Source organism: Aplidium turbinatum, chromosome 16 (assembly GCF_918807975.1).
Source record: "Aplidium turbinatum chromosome 16, kaAplTurb1.1, whole genome shotgun sequence".
In the NCBI taxonomy this organism is placed as follows: domain Eukaryota; kingdom Metazoa; phylum Chordata; class Ascidiacea; order Aplousobranchia; family Polyclinidae; genus Aplidium; species Aplidium turbinatum.
Genome location: NC_137487.1, coordinates 728655 through 743223, shown reverse-complemented (window position 1 = coordinate 743223; position 14569 = coordinate 728655). Strand labels below are relative to the sequence as shown.

General features: G+C 44.7%; 1 protein-coding gene across 2 annotated transcripts in view; it reads left to right on the top strand.

Moving 5' to 3' along the window:
* LOC145785507 (uncharacterized) overlaps window positions 1-14569 on the top strand; it is a 92333-nt gene that overhangs the window by 16866 nt on the left and 60898 nt on the right. The window contains exon 2 of one of the 2 annotated variants that reach the window (XM_082597160.1): window positions 51-221. In XM_082597160.1, the coding sequence (XP_082453286.1) occupies window positions 51-221 (171 nt within the window). Of the gene's footprint in view, window positions 1-50; window positions 222-1142; window positions 1254-14569 lie in introns of those variants that run through there. The other variant, XM_082597161.1, reaches the window with a different exon arrangement.

The following is a 14569-nucleotide window of genomic DNA, read 5'->3' as shown; positions in this document are numbered from 1 at the left end:
TTGTTATTGTATTTCATACAAAAAAGATTGCTTTATACAAAACATTTCAGAACATTCAGGACATGCTTGAAGCTCTCATACAGTATGACATCATACAAGAAGATGAGATCACTGGCTCTGCTGAGTCAATTGTCACAGTGGAAGGCTTGTGGAACTTGTTTACTAAGTCCAAGATCAAATTTGAAGAAGAAACTGAGCTTCAAAACAAGGAGCTTTTGGAGGTTTGTGTATTTTGCATCAGTATTTGAATATTTAGTGCAAAAGAGCATTTGTTGGCTATCACAGTAGTTCAAAGATATTATAAGAGATTTTGCTTAGCTGTTGTGCACCTCATGCAAGCCTCATGATCTAGCAATAAACTATGTATAAAAAGACCGTTCTGTTGTACATATTACAAACCCTACTTTAATAGACATTTCTTGCATTAAGTAAAGTCTTAGAAATCGGTTTGAAGTGTGGTACTTTAATTTGACCAGCTGAAAATAGACACAGTCGATAACACTTTTAAACAATATTGCAAACTGAGAATTCTTGTCCTGACCTTTGGTCTTCATCTTTTTTCATCGCACTTGTACAGGCTTCCATCTGCTCTGTTAGGACATTTGAAAGAAGCTTTGCGTCAATCAGACACAAAATACTCAGAGAGGACGTCAAGTCAGGTCGAGAAACAATCGGAGGGGGGTGCATTCTGCCTTTATGTGATGCAATCATAAGCGCCGACTTACGTAAATTTTCTTGCGCCAGGAACTACTTCAAGGCAAGGCCTAAAATCGATCCTTCACGCGAGAAATTCCCAAGGCGTCCGACCGTCCGTGCGCCATTTTGAACACTGCTGGAAAATGCTTTGATTGAAGTTCTAACGCCTGGCATCAAACACTTCGCCACACACATTTGAACTATTTGACACAACGGGTTTCTTTTACAGATTGAATAAACCTAGGCTACTTTTAGTTGTTAACATCTATGCCAGTTTGTATTTTGCCGTATAAGCCAATTAACAATATTGCACTGTTAAAACGACTCTGTTGGATACTTGTTACAAACGTTTTTCATATCTGGAAAACAGCCTAGTTTCCTACCAAATGTTTAGAAATACAGATGAAAAAAGCCGCTATTTGATGGAAAACGGTTCTATTCCAGAAGAACATTTTGAACACCGCGGAAAATGCTTTGAATGAAGTTCTAATGCCTGTCATCAAACATTTGTTAACTTACATATTTCGCTCCTAAGTCCTAACTATGTTTGTGTGCAGGTACGTGCATAACCATTTACGTACTAAGCTAGACTAAAGAGATGCCAAAGGAAAAAAAATCTCGCATTAGGTTTCGCTAGCGGTGTAACCTAAGGGCATTTTTCTTTTGCGATTGTCAGTTTCGCGTTTACAACGGTTCTCTTCCTGGAGCAAAACAAATATACTTGGAGCAGAACAAATAAAACAATAATACACAAAAACTAAAATATATAATGCACGTCTCCCCGTCTAGTAGGTACACACAACTTAGCACTTGATACTCCTTTGCATTCACTCAACCAGCGTGCAGTAAAAAAAAAACTTAAGTAAGTGACTCTGACGTACATCCACACAACTTATGCTGTAATTCGCCGCAAAACGCTATCTGACTTTTGTGATGTCAAATTACTATTCGACAGACCAACGCAGAATTTTTGGTCGCTCGACAAGAAAGAAAAAATCGCAGCAATGAGCATGGCTAATACTTCCATGGCTCATCTTTACTGAGAGGAAGGTTTTCTGCAGGAGAGCGCTCCATGTTGTTTTGTGTCGGTTTGGCTGCCAGCTTTTCCTGCCACAGTTGGAGTTGCATATTATTGGCAGTGACCTTGTCCTGACCTAGTGGGATAATTGAGGCAAGAAAAGTTTTTCTTGACTTTAATGTGTGCTGGAGTTTGGTCATACAGTGGGTGCCTCGAATCTATGTCCTAACAAGATCTTTCTATTCTACTGGTCACACTTCTTCTTTACTCGATCTCTCGCACTCAAGCCATACAGCGTGGACCACACTCAATAACCTCATGGGACAATTTAGGCAATCACCCCGACAATGTCTCATTCCTGCTAACACAGTCGCATCGCAGATAATAGAAAACGAGACATATAAGCCGTGTGGTTGTACCTCTAACCGTTTTGTGATCAAACAAGCATCAAAGGTCTGGAAGATTAACACACTTGACCAGGAGAGCATTTCTAGCTGCTTCTCACGGAGCAAATTCAATGCTGCCCTTGAGCACCTAAAACTTTGGAAAGCTCCTGGTTCAGATAGAAAGCTTGGGAAAGCTGGTCTTGTATGTTCAGAACTTATCACACATGCTGGTTATGCTTTACAGTTTTGTTTATGCGATTTCCTGTTGTCCTGCATGCGCCGCCTCAAAATTCCAAAAATATGTAGAAGATTCGTAGTCATCGCGATCCCTCTGCAGAATAAACCGTTAGACTAGTGGTTCTCAACCTTTTTTAGCAAGTGGGCCAAATTCAAAACCTAAATTTTGTATAGGGCCTCAACAAAAGAAATGCAATTTAATGTGAAACTTGATGTTGGCTTTGATTTTTAATAAGTTTTCAAAAACGAGGGGTCGGCCTAATGTTGACAGATGCAGTAGGCCTACTCAAAAACTGGTTAAAATGATGGTCCAGCAATCGGTTGTGATATTTTTCAATGGGTATTTTTTCAGTGCGGCTATCGTTAGGATGCTTTTCCTTTTGGATTTGACTCGAAAAGTGAAGTCATGATCACATTTGAATGCTTGTGTCAGCTTCACATCTGACTGCAAATCTATCAGCTACAGCTGAAAGTTGTTGGGGTCAGTGGCTGCGTCTATTGCCACAGGTGTTACAGATATTTTCATCAACGACAGGAAAGAATTGTTAAGGCCTACCATTAATGCGACTTTCAAATTCATCAATCATGTCGCTAATAACAGTAGCCTAATAAGCCTAGTGTACTTTCGAATAATTCGTTGACTTGTTGCTCTGGTTTAACCATAGCATACCTTATTACCTTAACCACCGAACGGCAGTGAACATGAGGACATCTCCAATTCTCCATAGTCAGTATCAATGTCTGCAAGAAATTGCTTAAACTTGCGATCAACAAGGGCATTTGCACGAATCCAAATTAGTGTTCATCTTACGATTTCTATCACATTAGATATTTTCATTGATTTAACAATGATATTTTCTTGGTGTAAAATGCAGTGATGTTGCATCACAGAGGTAACACTATCCTCTTCACACCGTGTGCTAACCAGTCCACGAAGACCTTGATTTTTCCTTATTATGGAAGGACACATCTAGCTAGTGAGCACAGATTTGATTGGTCTAGAAGACTTGAACGACATTCACGAAACATCTATAATATTATATTATAGCATCACCTATGTTTTGGCGTGAATGGAACGCAAGGTACATCGTACAAGGTACAAGAACAAGGTACAAGAACGAGGTACAAGAACAAGGTACAAGAACAAGGTACAAGAACAAGGTACAAGAACAAGGTACAAGAACAAGGTACAAGAACAAGGTACAAGAACAAGGTACAAGAACAAGGTACAAGAACAAGGTACAAGAACAAGGTACAAGAACAAGGTACAAGAACAAGGTACAAGAACAAGGTACAAGAACAAAGTACAAGAACAAGGTACAAGAACAAGGTACAAGAACAAGGTACAAGAACAAGGTACAAGAACAAAGTACAAGAACAAGGTACAAGAACAAGGTACAAGAACAAGGTACAAGAACGTTTTTAAACCAGGTACATCAAGATAAGGAACTATTGAACAACATAACTCAAAAGCAACTCAAATTTCTCGGTCACATTATCAGAAAAGAAGATTTCGAAAATCTCTGTCTAAGCGGCCGCCTTCTCGGGAAACGTGCTCGTGGCAGACAAAGAACAACATTTATATCCAATTTCAATACATCAATCAGCCAACCAAGCACACTTTGGGACACTGCGCGACAAAGGGAACACTGGAAAAATTTACGAACTGAGCATCTAGTTCATCAAAGGCCGCATCGGCTATGATACTGTTGATGATGGAACGCAAGGTGAGAAAGTGCTCACAAATGTTAAAGTCTGGTGTAACTCCACTGATAAACACAGCTAATTGCTTTACAATCTACCGTAGTGTGGTAATCTATCCGTAGTGTGGTAAAACGTTATTAGGCCTATAAGGCATGTAAGTTATGTGATAACCAGGTAACGTATTTTCGCCATTTTGAGAAGTTCTTTTAACACAAATATGTAATATTTTTGCTGCATCAATGGGGCCGCAGGAAAAATGGTTGAGGGCCACTGTTGAGAATCACTGCATTAGACAATCCAAAAAGCTATCGCCCCATCTCGTTGCTCTGCATCCTTTTTAAGATCCTTGAGAGACTGATCTACTATGCTCGTATCGAATCCATTGCTTCTCAAAGAACAAACTGGATTCCGACACGGGAGGTCAACCGTAGATCAAGTCACTTTACTAACTCAGGACATTGAGGAGAGTTTTTTGGTAAAAAAGAAAGCGGATGCTGTGTTTGTTGACCTAACAGCAGCCTATGACACTGTATGGCAACGTGGCCTAATCCAGAGGTTTTCAACCTTTTGAGATTCAAAGACCACTTAAAAAAATTGTGTCTCATGGACCACTACTTCTCTCCCCTTCCTCCTCCCCTTGTAACGAACAAATGTCCATTATTGCTTGCTAAGTCATAAACAGTAGTTAGTATTAGATTAGAAGTTAGTATGCTACATTTAGCGCGAGCCTTGAGCTTGCACATTTGAGCACAGCATATCCAAACGAGGTGTAATATTTGAAAGACTCAATCGGAGTTCATCTTCGACTTCAAGTCGAAAACGATACTTTGTTTTTATTGTAACCTGTGCAGTAAATACACATGCACAAAGATAAGATGTTGCAAAAGGTAAAATTATTCTCAAAGCTTTCTGAGACAGTTGTGGATATTCATGTGAAGCTTGTATCCAAAATTTCATCGAGCTCACTCTGGGATGCAACATATTCAAAGTAGTAGTCGTCATCGTCGTGTGAGCCTCTGGGGCCGAGGGTCTATCCTTTTACCACCCCAGATTCACGATGTTCCCGGACTACACTGGAAGGCTATTAGAGAGCAGCCAGCCTTTGGTTTCATCATCCATGACACGCAAACTTTCCACTCCGTTAGGTGGCTTGTTTGTTTGTCGTATCCAGGCTTACACTTGGGGGTTGAAGATTTAGATTAAGTGGACGGGAAGGCAAGGAAGCCAATCTTCATGTCCACCTTGCATGCCTAGTTTAAGTGTCTTTCCAAAGACACAGCCGCATGCTCTTGAGCGGTGTCGAACCGGCACCCTTTCGATTGCCGTTCCAGGGCTCTCACCACTCGGCTATGCAGCCGACAGGTGGCTTGAAGATGGTACAGTCATTGATGGTGTGGTCTGCGGTCTGTTCCTCGGCATCACATTCACAGGAGGAGGAAGAGGCCATTCCCCATTGGTGCATTGTTGAGCGGAAAAGCCCGACGCCCGTACGGAGACGGTTGAGGCGCACCCATGCCTGTCTTGGTAGTGTCAGGCCAATGGGGCGTGTGTCGGCGTCGGAGATGAACGAATGGAGTCTGGTGGTACTTGACTTCCATTCAGAATTCCATTTATGGTCTGCCCAAGTAGCCGCAGAGATGTCTTGTTCATCAGCTTCGTTGATCAGAAGTTGAGCGGCTGGCATGAATGGGTGTATTGATTTCAGTCGAAGGGGGTGTTCGTTTGGGAGAGGAGAGATCTTGTGGTGGAGAAGGTGGTTAGGCTCCAGTGCCCATCGACCGAGGGACAGAGTGGCTTCTTCGCGACGAAGCTCAGCGGGTTGGATGCCAGTGAGAATTAGGAGATTGTCCAATGGTATGGGACGCGGGCATCCGGTCACTGTGTGCAGGGCGCTGTTTATGGCAGTGTCGACTTTAGGGCAGTGAACACTACGACACCAAACAGGTGCGGTGCATAGTACTCTTTTGAAGAGTAGACAAGGGCTAAGGCTGCTATGCGCAAAGTGTCAGTCCTTCGCCCCCCAGCTAGAGCCTGCCAGGCGCTTGAGCAGCGCAGCGCGGGATGTCAGTTTCTCAGTCAGCAGTGACACCAAATGGTGGCGTTATGTGAGCGATCTGTCCAGTGTCACCCCAAAATACCTTGGTTCGGGGAAGAAGGACAGAGATTTTCCGTTTTGGACGTGCAGTTCACGATCAGCTTCCCGATTGTGTAGGTAGAAAGCTGCTGCCACAGTTTTGGTTTCACTGAGTTTCAGTCGCCAATTCTGGGGATGAGCTGAGAGAGTTTTTATGTCCTCGCTCAAGGTGTCTTGTATATTTTCCCACGACTTTGTGGAGTGGAGAATTGCCAGGTCGTCCGCATAAGCGTATTTGCAGAGACCGTAGTTGGCAGGTCGTGGGTGTAGATGTTGAAAAGAAGTAGAGCTAGGACTGATCCCTGTGGGACGCCGTTTTTCAGACGTCTCAGTCTGCTTCGCCGTGAGTTACCGGAGGTGAGGGTGAAGCTTAGATTCCTGACAAGTTCCACAATCATATGAACCATATGTCGGTCAGGAAGCAGGCGAAGCAGCTTGCAAGTCAGGCCGTGATGCCATACGGTGTCATAGGCGGCTGTGAGATCTAGAAAGACAGCGCCGGCCTTCTTTTTTGCCTCAAAGCAATCCTTGATGTCTTGGGTTAAGAATGTGACCTGATCTGCGGTGGATTTTCCGCGCCGAAACCCACCTTGCTCTTTTGGAAGGAGCGGGTCGATGATTGGGTTGACGCGGGCATTAGGGAGGGCCGTCACTTTTTTTGTCAAATCACTTAGCAACTCGGCTCAGATAGGAGGCTTAGATCACAAACAAATAATCTGTAAATATTTTTTAGATCGGGGCGCGGGAAGACGCCGCACAAAAAAGTCAATATTACCCCAAAAAGTAAAAAAAACATTTTTTTTCCAAAAAAAAATTAAATAATTAAAAAATAGAAAATACGCAAAACGACGAAAACAATCACAGAACGTAACCTTTTTTTGACTCAAAACGTGAACGATGTGAGCGAGCAGCAGTTCGCGTCAGCAAGTTCATGTCTGTTGTCATGGCCGATGGCTTCATCGCTTACTTCGGTGACGAGTTTGATTTCGCGCTCAACTGCTTGTGTGCCGGACGGAAAACTGTAAATCGATGTAGGAGCATCGGTCTCGACGAAAAGCTCTGTGAGCTGTTCCATGCTGAAATCGTGTAGAATTAGTGGCTCAGTGAGTTTCCGCTTGTTCCACCGGAGCAACGAGTTTGTTGTCAAATCTGTGTACTCAAAGTTTAGTTTAAAGGTTCGTGCACGAAGGTGTTTGATTGTAGGCCACTGTCGACGACTTTTTTAATTGGCCTGTCAGATAGTGAGTCAGTTTAACCAACCGAAGAAAGGACCGAGCAGCAAAGTGACCTTCTTGTTTTGCTTGGTAGTAAACCAGATGGGAGCGTAAACTTTAACGATGTACGTCATCATTTCTATCAGCGCCTCTGTTGGTTCTGGCTCCGAGATATAAAGTCGGCATATCCTTGAAGCGAGATTAAGCCATCGTGCATGACCCTGTTTTCCTGGATCACGGAATCAAATGCGTTATGGAGGCAGACTTCCCTCGATGACCAACACATCGAGCAGATACTTTTGATCGCCACTAATTCCATCACCTCATCGACTTCTGTCAGATTGGATGTTATCTTCTCGAACTCGACGACTGCAAATTCTCCCATTTTGCACTTATCATTAACGACGACACGGTCGATAAATCCTTTGAAGGTTTGCGGTCCTGATGATTTCCCCTCCAGCTCGCCGAAGAGATGCCGAAGCAGGAGTTCATTGAGGTGAAACTGGCAAATCGGTCATTGCACCGTATTTCCAATATGTTGCTCAATGGTGGTGATGGCTCCTGTGTGCATACCTGCATTGAGGGCAGTTCCGTCGCATCCAACGACCAGAATGCCTTTCACGTTACTCCCTTGACTTCAAGAGCAGCCAACATCGTTTTGGCAATGGTCTTCCCAGTTGAACACCCTTGAGTGGAAACGTGGTCGATATATTCAGATCCTGGGTATTTCAGCATCTCGTTGCCTAGTGGGCTTCGATTTATTTTCGACGATAGCTAGTTATGCCATTCAATTTAAGGGTTTTATCCTTTCTGTCGTCAAAGTAAAGGCTTTCAACTATTGTGTCGAGCGAACTGGAAGCGAAGTGACTCGTCTCTAAACGGAGCAGTTTTCGTGCACGAACGAGCTTGTTTTTGTCGACTATCATCGTCGGATTGAAATCATCTTTTGTGTCCAGTAATGTTACGGTTGCGAGGGCAGCTGCTGCTCGACTTAGAATTCCATACCTTTCCACCTCACCCGCAACTGTACGAAGATCGAAAGTACATCACTCTTGCTCTTCTTCGAGTTCTTCTCTGCCGATCGAGCACTCTAAAAGGGAAGCGCCTTCTAGGAGTTTCTTCTGTATTGTAGTCATCCGAGTCGTGAGTACATTCTTCGCGTTCTTTCACTCGTTTTCTCGCGAAAGCAGTTGCTCCTTCCCTCGTCCCTCTTCTTTTCAGATTTGCGCCTCCCAATCGACGTTTCTAATGAAACCAATGCGTGCTCCACGTTGGTCGATAACGAAATCAACTTCGGGTGAGTACAGCAATTTGTCGTCAACGACGTCGAAAAGCGTGTGGAAGCAAAGACTGGCATTCAATGAAGTTTTCCATTCAGCTTTCTTTCTCGCCGTGGGGATTTTTTTCTTCATCTTAACCATGGCCCATTCCTTCAAGATCTTCTTGATCACTCCCTCATACGTAATAATCGCCACTGTGGCGAAATCGTAGATACTTTTTTAGTCGACACTGCTTCCGCCAATTCGTGCAGCTCCATTTCCTTCTTTTAATCTCCGGTGTCCTTATTCTTCATGATTTTATTTTTTTCACTAGGGCGCTTTTGTAGAGAACGTCACCACTGGTGGGGGGGTAATATCCATGAAATGGGGTGATTTACTGATTATTTGGACCGTGTTCTACACAAGCCCGGATTTAAGGGGGGCAGAGGGTGCATTTGCCCTGAGACAACCTTTTGAAGGGCCTCTCGACATGGAAAATGTGATTTTGTGTTATTATCATTATTTTCTCTCAGCCTTTGAAGTTTCTGCAAAATGCCTCCTTTTTCAAGGTTAAATTTAGTCACAAGGTGGCGACTGAGCTTGGCGTAAAGGCATTAGCAACCGTGTGGGTGACTTTCAAGTTATTTTGTAAAGTTTTTCGCGCCCTAGGCGCAAAATTTTTTTTGCACGGACTCCCCGGTCTAAGGGTGTCCCGAGCCTCTATCAGCTAAACTAGCCCCTGGTTGTGCGCCGTCTTCCTGGCGTTCAATTAAAAAATTGTTTTCAATTTCGCTATTTACTCGACGAACCTCCTAAGAAACTCGAGTTGCTAAGCAATCTGTTTCCGACGGCCCTCCCTAGCGGGCATAGATCACTCTTTCAAGGATCTTGAAAGAAACACAGAGGAGGGATATCGGATGATAACTCCTCTGGTGGCTTGTGAGGCTGTGATTAAAAGTAGTGTCACTGGTCAGTTCAATGAATTGGTTTAATTCCGATGTTGGTAACTTTAATAAATCAATGTGTGCAAGAAACGGACTGGAAACTCATGAAAAACTCTGAAGGTTCAAATCACCAGAAGAAGTTAAATTGATCCTGCGGTTTGGTCAGAAATAAAATTCATCAATAGTTGTTTATTGATTTCAGCATTTTCTGGTTTCTCAGTCTTCTTCTTCGTTTGAACCTTCTTTGCCACTTCAAGGGTTGAGGGGCTCTGCCTTTTACCACCCTTGGACAGTGGCGGCGATGCGGTCTAGATGTTTGGGCAGGTGTCGAGCAGCCATTTAATTGATTCTTTATCCAGTTCACGCAGACCACGCACACCATTTGGCACATGGTAGATGGCGCAGTTACAGATGGTGTGGTCTGCGGTTTGTTCCTCCTTGCCGCACTTACAGATCGTGCATGGAGCCATCCCCCATTTGTGCATCGCCAGTACGCAGGCGGTTGAGCCGCACCCAGGCCTTCCTTGTCAAATGCATTCCGGTTGGGTGGGGGCTGGTGTCGGAAATGCAACTTTGAAGTCTTGAGGAGTTCTTCTTCCACTCCGAGCTTCGTTGGTGGTCTGTCCAGGTAGCCGCACTGATGGATTCGTCTTCAGCGGTTTTCATCAGGAGATGTGCGGCACGTACAAATGGGTGTCTCGATTTCAGTCGCCGAGGTTGCACGCTCGTAGAGACTTGAGTGGAGCAAGTGGTTGGGGTTCGTAGCGCGGCGAGTAAGAGACGGGATGGCTTCTTCGCGACGAAGCTCAGCTGGTTGGATGCCTGCAAGAACAGGGAGATTGTCCGATGGTGTAGGTCACAGGCATCCTGTCACGATACGCAAGGCGTCGTTTATGGCAGTGGGCACTGCGGCTCCAGACAGGTGCACAGTATTCTGCTGGAGCATGAACTAGCGCAATGGTGGCAATGCGCAGGGTGTCAACTCCGGCTCCCCAGCCTGAGCCGGCCAGACGCCTTAGCAAAGCTGTGCGTGTTGAAATCTTTTTGCGTAGTGACTCCAAATGTTGACGGTAAGTGAGCGACCTGTCCAGGACTTCCCCTAGATATTTAGGGTTTGGACAGAAGGGCAGGGTTTTTCCATTGGTGTTGATCTTGAGCTCACGCTTCGCTTCTCGGTTGTTTAAGTGGAAGGCTGTCGTCACTGTTTTGGTTTCGCTGAGCTTCAGTCTCCATCTTTGGAGATATGCCGAAAGTGTCGACATGTCCTGGTTTAGAGTCCCTTCTATTGTTTGCCATTGATTCGACAGGTGTATAATGGCCAAATCATCGGCATATGCGTACTTTGCGGATACCGTGTTTGGTAGTCGTGGGTGTAGATGTTAAATACTGTAGAAGGGGGGCCAGGACAGATCCCTTAGGGACGCCATTCTTAAGGCGTCGTAACCTGCTTGGTTTACCACTTCCGGCGGTGAGAGTAAAGCTTCTGTTGTAAACGAGCTCCATGATCATGCGGAGCATGTGCCTGTCCGGGAGCAGACGGAGGAGTTTGCAAGTGAGGCCTTGATGCCATACGGTGTCGTATGCGGTTGTGAGGTCAAGAAACACAGCACCAGCCTTCTTCTTTGCCTCAAAGCAGTCTTCGATGTCTCGAGTCAAGAAAGTGACTTGGTCTACAGTAGATCTTCCATGTCGAAAACCAGCTTGCTCCCGTGGCAAGAGTGGGTGTATAATTGGTTCGACTCGAGTGTAGATAAGACGTTCGAAGATTTTAAAAAGGATGCAGAGAAGAGATATAGGTCGATAGCTTTTCGGATCCTCTTGTGGCTTATGAGGCTTAGGGATTGCGACTACTTTGGCACGTCTCCAAATTTTGGAGATCTTGAGTTGGCATAAGCAGGAAGACAGGAATTTGCGCAGCCAAGACTTCATGGCGGTGCCAGCATGGAGTACAAGTTCGGGGCAGATGTTATCGGGACCAGGAGCCTTACGGGTCTTAGTTAATTGTAGGGCAACGGAGAACTCATCCAATGTAAATTCACCAGAAATGCTTTCCTTGTCTGGTGGGATTTTCGGGTCTGCTACTATTCGGTGAGTCCGATTCGGTGAGAGTCCGATTCGGTGAGAGTCTTTTCGGTGAGAGCCTTTTTCGGTGAGAGCCCTATTCGGTGATTTTTTTGAATTTTTTTTTTTTAAATTATAGGGTACCGTAGCCTAATTATCATTGCCGCTTTTACATCGTTTTAACGTCGCTAAACGTTGAAATAAGACCCTAAACCCCTAACCCTAAACCCCTAACCCCTAACCCTTAACCCCTAACCATTTACCCTTAACCCCTAACCCCTATCCTCTACCCCTAACCCCTAACCCTATAACGGCAATGATAATTAGGCTATGGTACCCAATAATTTAAAAAAAAATCACCGAATAGGGCTCTCACCGAATCGGACTCACCGAAACGGGCCATTCCGGGGATTTTCCAGAGATCAGACGTTTCCCTCTTTGCAAGTTTGGAGAACTTGCGGTCGCCTATTTTGTAGGTCCCGTTTTTCACTAGTTCTGATGTAATCTAATTGGCGGTAACGGGGCATTGGCGGGAAGGGCGTGCTGAACGGCCTGTAAGGTTGTTGACAGTTCCCCATGCTATCCGGCTAGAGTGTGTAAAGTCGATAGTGTTGACGGTGTTTTTCCATCGCTCTAGCCTCCGTGAGTCTACCCGATCGAGCAGTCTTGTTGCGGCTGAGATAGAGGCAGCACCTGGTGAGGCACAAACATAAGAGCGGTATAAAGTTTCGCACTCTGAATCCCAGCACGGCGTGTAGTTCTTTCGGCGGCCGCGAGGGATAGCTTGTTTAGCTGCGGATTTGATAGCACGGCAAAAGTCTTGGTAAGCCTCATCCATGTTGGCGGTAGAAGGTGATGGTAGTTCCGCCGTATTTTGATTGGTTATGAGGCTGTAGCGATTCCAATTGGCCTTTCTGAAATTCCAACTCTTCACTGGGGCACTTGGGATGGGAGCGACAAGCTTAGGGGCAGTGATAAGCGAAGGTCGGTGTTGGGAACGTGGGAACTTCTCTAGCGCACGTCTGTCAGGAAGAGAGCTGTCTGTGTCCATGCTTGAAAGGCCAGATCGGGGTTTGTGCCCGTTCCCCAGCGTCCGAACCAGAAGCTGGCTGGATCTTTTGGGTTGTAAAGGAGGGCGAGGTTGTTGTTCGCAGCCCAAGCAGCCAGGCATTCTCCGTCGCTGTTGATGTACTTGTAACCTCAGTCGGTGTGCTGGCTGTTAAAGTCACTAACATAGATACTGGGTGAAGGGAATGCGGGTATAGATGATGGGTTCAGGCGTGAGGATGGTGGTTTGTATACATTGATGATGTTGTAATTTTCAATGCTCACACAAACCCATTCTATTTCCTCATTGACGGAGGAGTTTGCAAGCGTCCAGTTCAAGCTCTCATGGACAAACGTGGCAAGGCCATGTTTACTGCTTTGGGTAGACCCAGCTAGTGAGTAGTGTGGAATTACTAGCTTGTCTGCAGAAGTGCAGTGAGTCTCTTGGAGGAGGATGACAAGAGCTCGGTTCTTATGAGCGAGCTGCTCGATCACATCAATCTTGCTGGCTATGATGCCCTCAGTGTTTAGCTGTAAGATGGTGGGATGACGGTACTTGTCGACAGTGGAACTGCCGCGCCCTGAAAAGAGTGGTTCTCGTGAGGTCTTGTGCTGAGCGTTCCGGGTCGACGTTCCGTTTCGCATGTTTATAATGCTACTTACAGGGGGGACCGCGTGAAGGTGACTGTTCTCCCCCCTCAGTTTCTCAGTGAATTCGTGCAATTGATTAAACATGTCAAAGTCAAAGTTTGTGAACATATAACGCACTGTGGTCTGGGTTGTTCATTCACTATGACGCATATAAACCCAAAGCGCAAATACTTTTCATCACACCGTCGTATGGCAATTCGTCTTTTCTTCTTCGGAGCTGCTTTTGATTCACACACAGATTGTGATAATGAGTTTGAGGAATCATCATTGCTGTCCTTGTGTTCGGTTGCTTTCTTTGTTAGAAGTTTATCCATGTGTTCAATCAATAGTGATTGTAATATTGATTAAAGGCTAATCTTAACATTTTCAAAAAAGCTATTTCTAAATGTCAACAACAATATGGTTAACCACTTCGTCAATACAAAATTTATCTGCCATTTCGATAAAAATATCTACAAGAAATAAAATGACTACACTATATTGTAACAGATTACCTAGGCTATATATAAAATATGTATAAAAAGTCAGTTTCAGTAAGTCAAATTTCATATTGTTACCTCTTTTCTCCTTACCTTACTTACCATTGTTGCCGTATGGCAACAACAAAAACAAAAAAAAACACGTGATGAGAACTGTTTTATGACCTTATCTCACCAATGTTGCCAAACAGCTACAAATAAGGAAGAAATGAAGCGTAAAATATTGTGTTGCCGTACAGCAACACTGGGAAGCCAGGGTTTAAAAAACAACACGTTCATACTTTGATCGCGGACCACCAGGTAAATGTCCGCAGACCACTGGTTGAGAACCACTGGGCAACTCTACAAACTACTCCGCCTGCTCCCTGACAGACACATGGTTGAAATGATCATGGAAATTATCCACAACAGTTTTACCATTACTACTGGAAGTGGCAAACTTAGTAGACCACGTCGCCTCAAAAACGATGTCCCACCGGGATCAATCTTGGCATCCCTCCTTTTCAACGTTTGTACGCACGATTTATATACCCATCAACGTCTGTATACACTGATGACCTGGCTATTTTGCGCTTTGTGAAAGACTGGCAATCACTAGAAACGACTTTGAGCCAAAGACATGACGACTATATCAGGATACCTTCATCAATGGAAGCAGAAGCTCAGCGAAAATAAAACAGTGACGACAGCCTTCCATCTAAACAACAGGGCCAGGCAAAACGTGACTTTACATTGATCA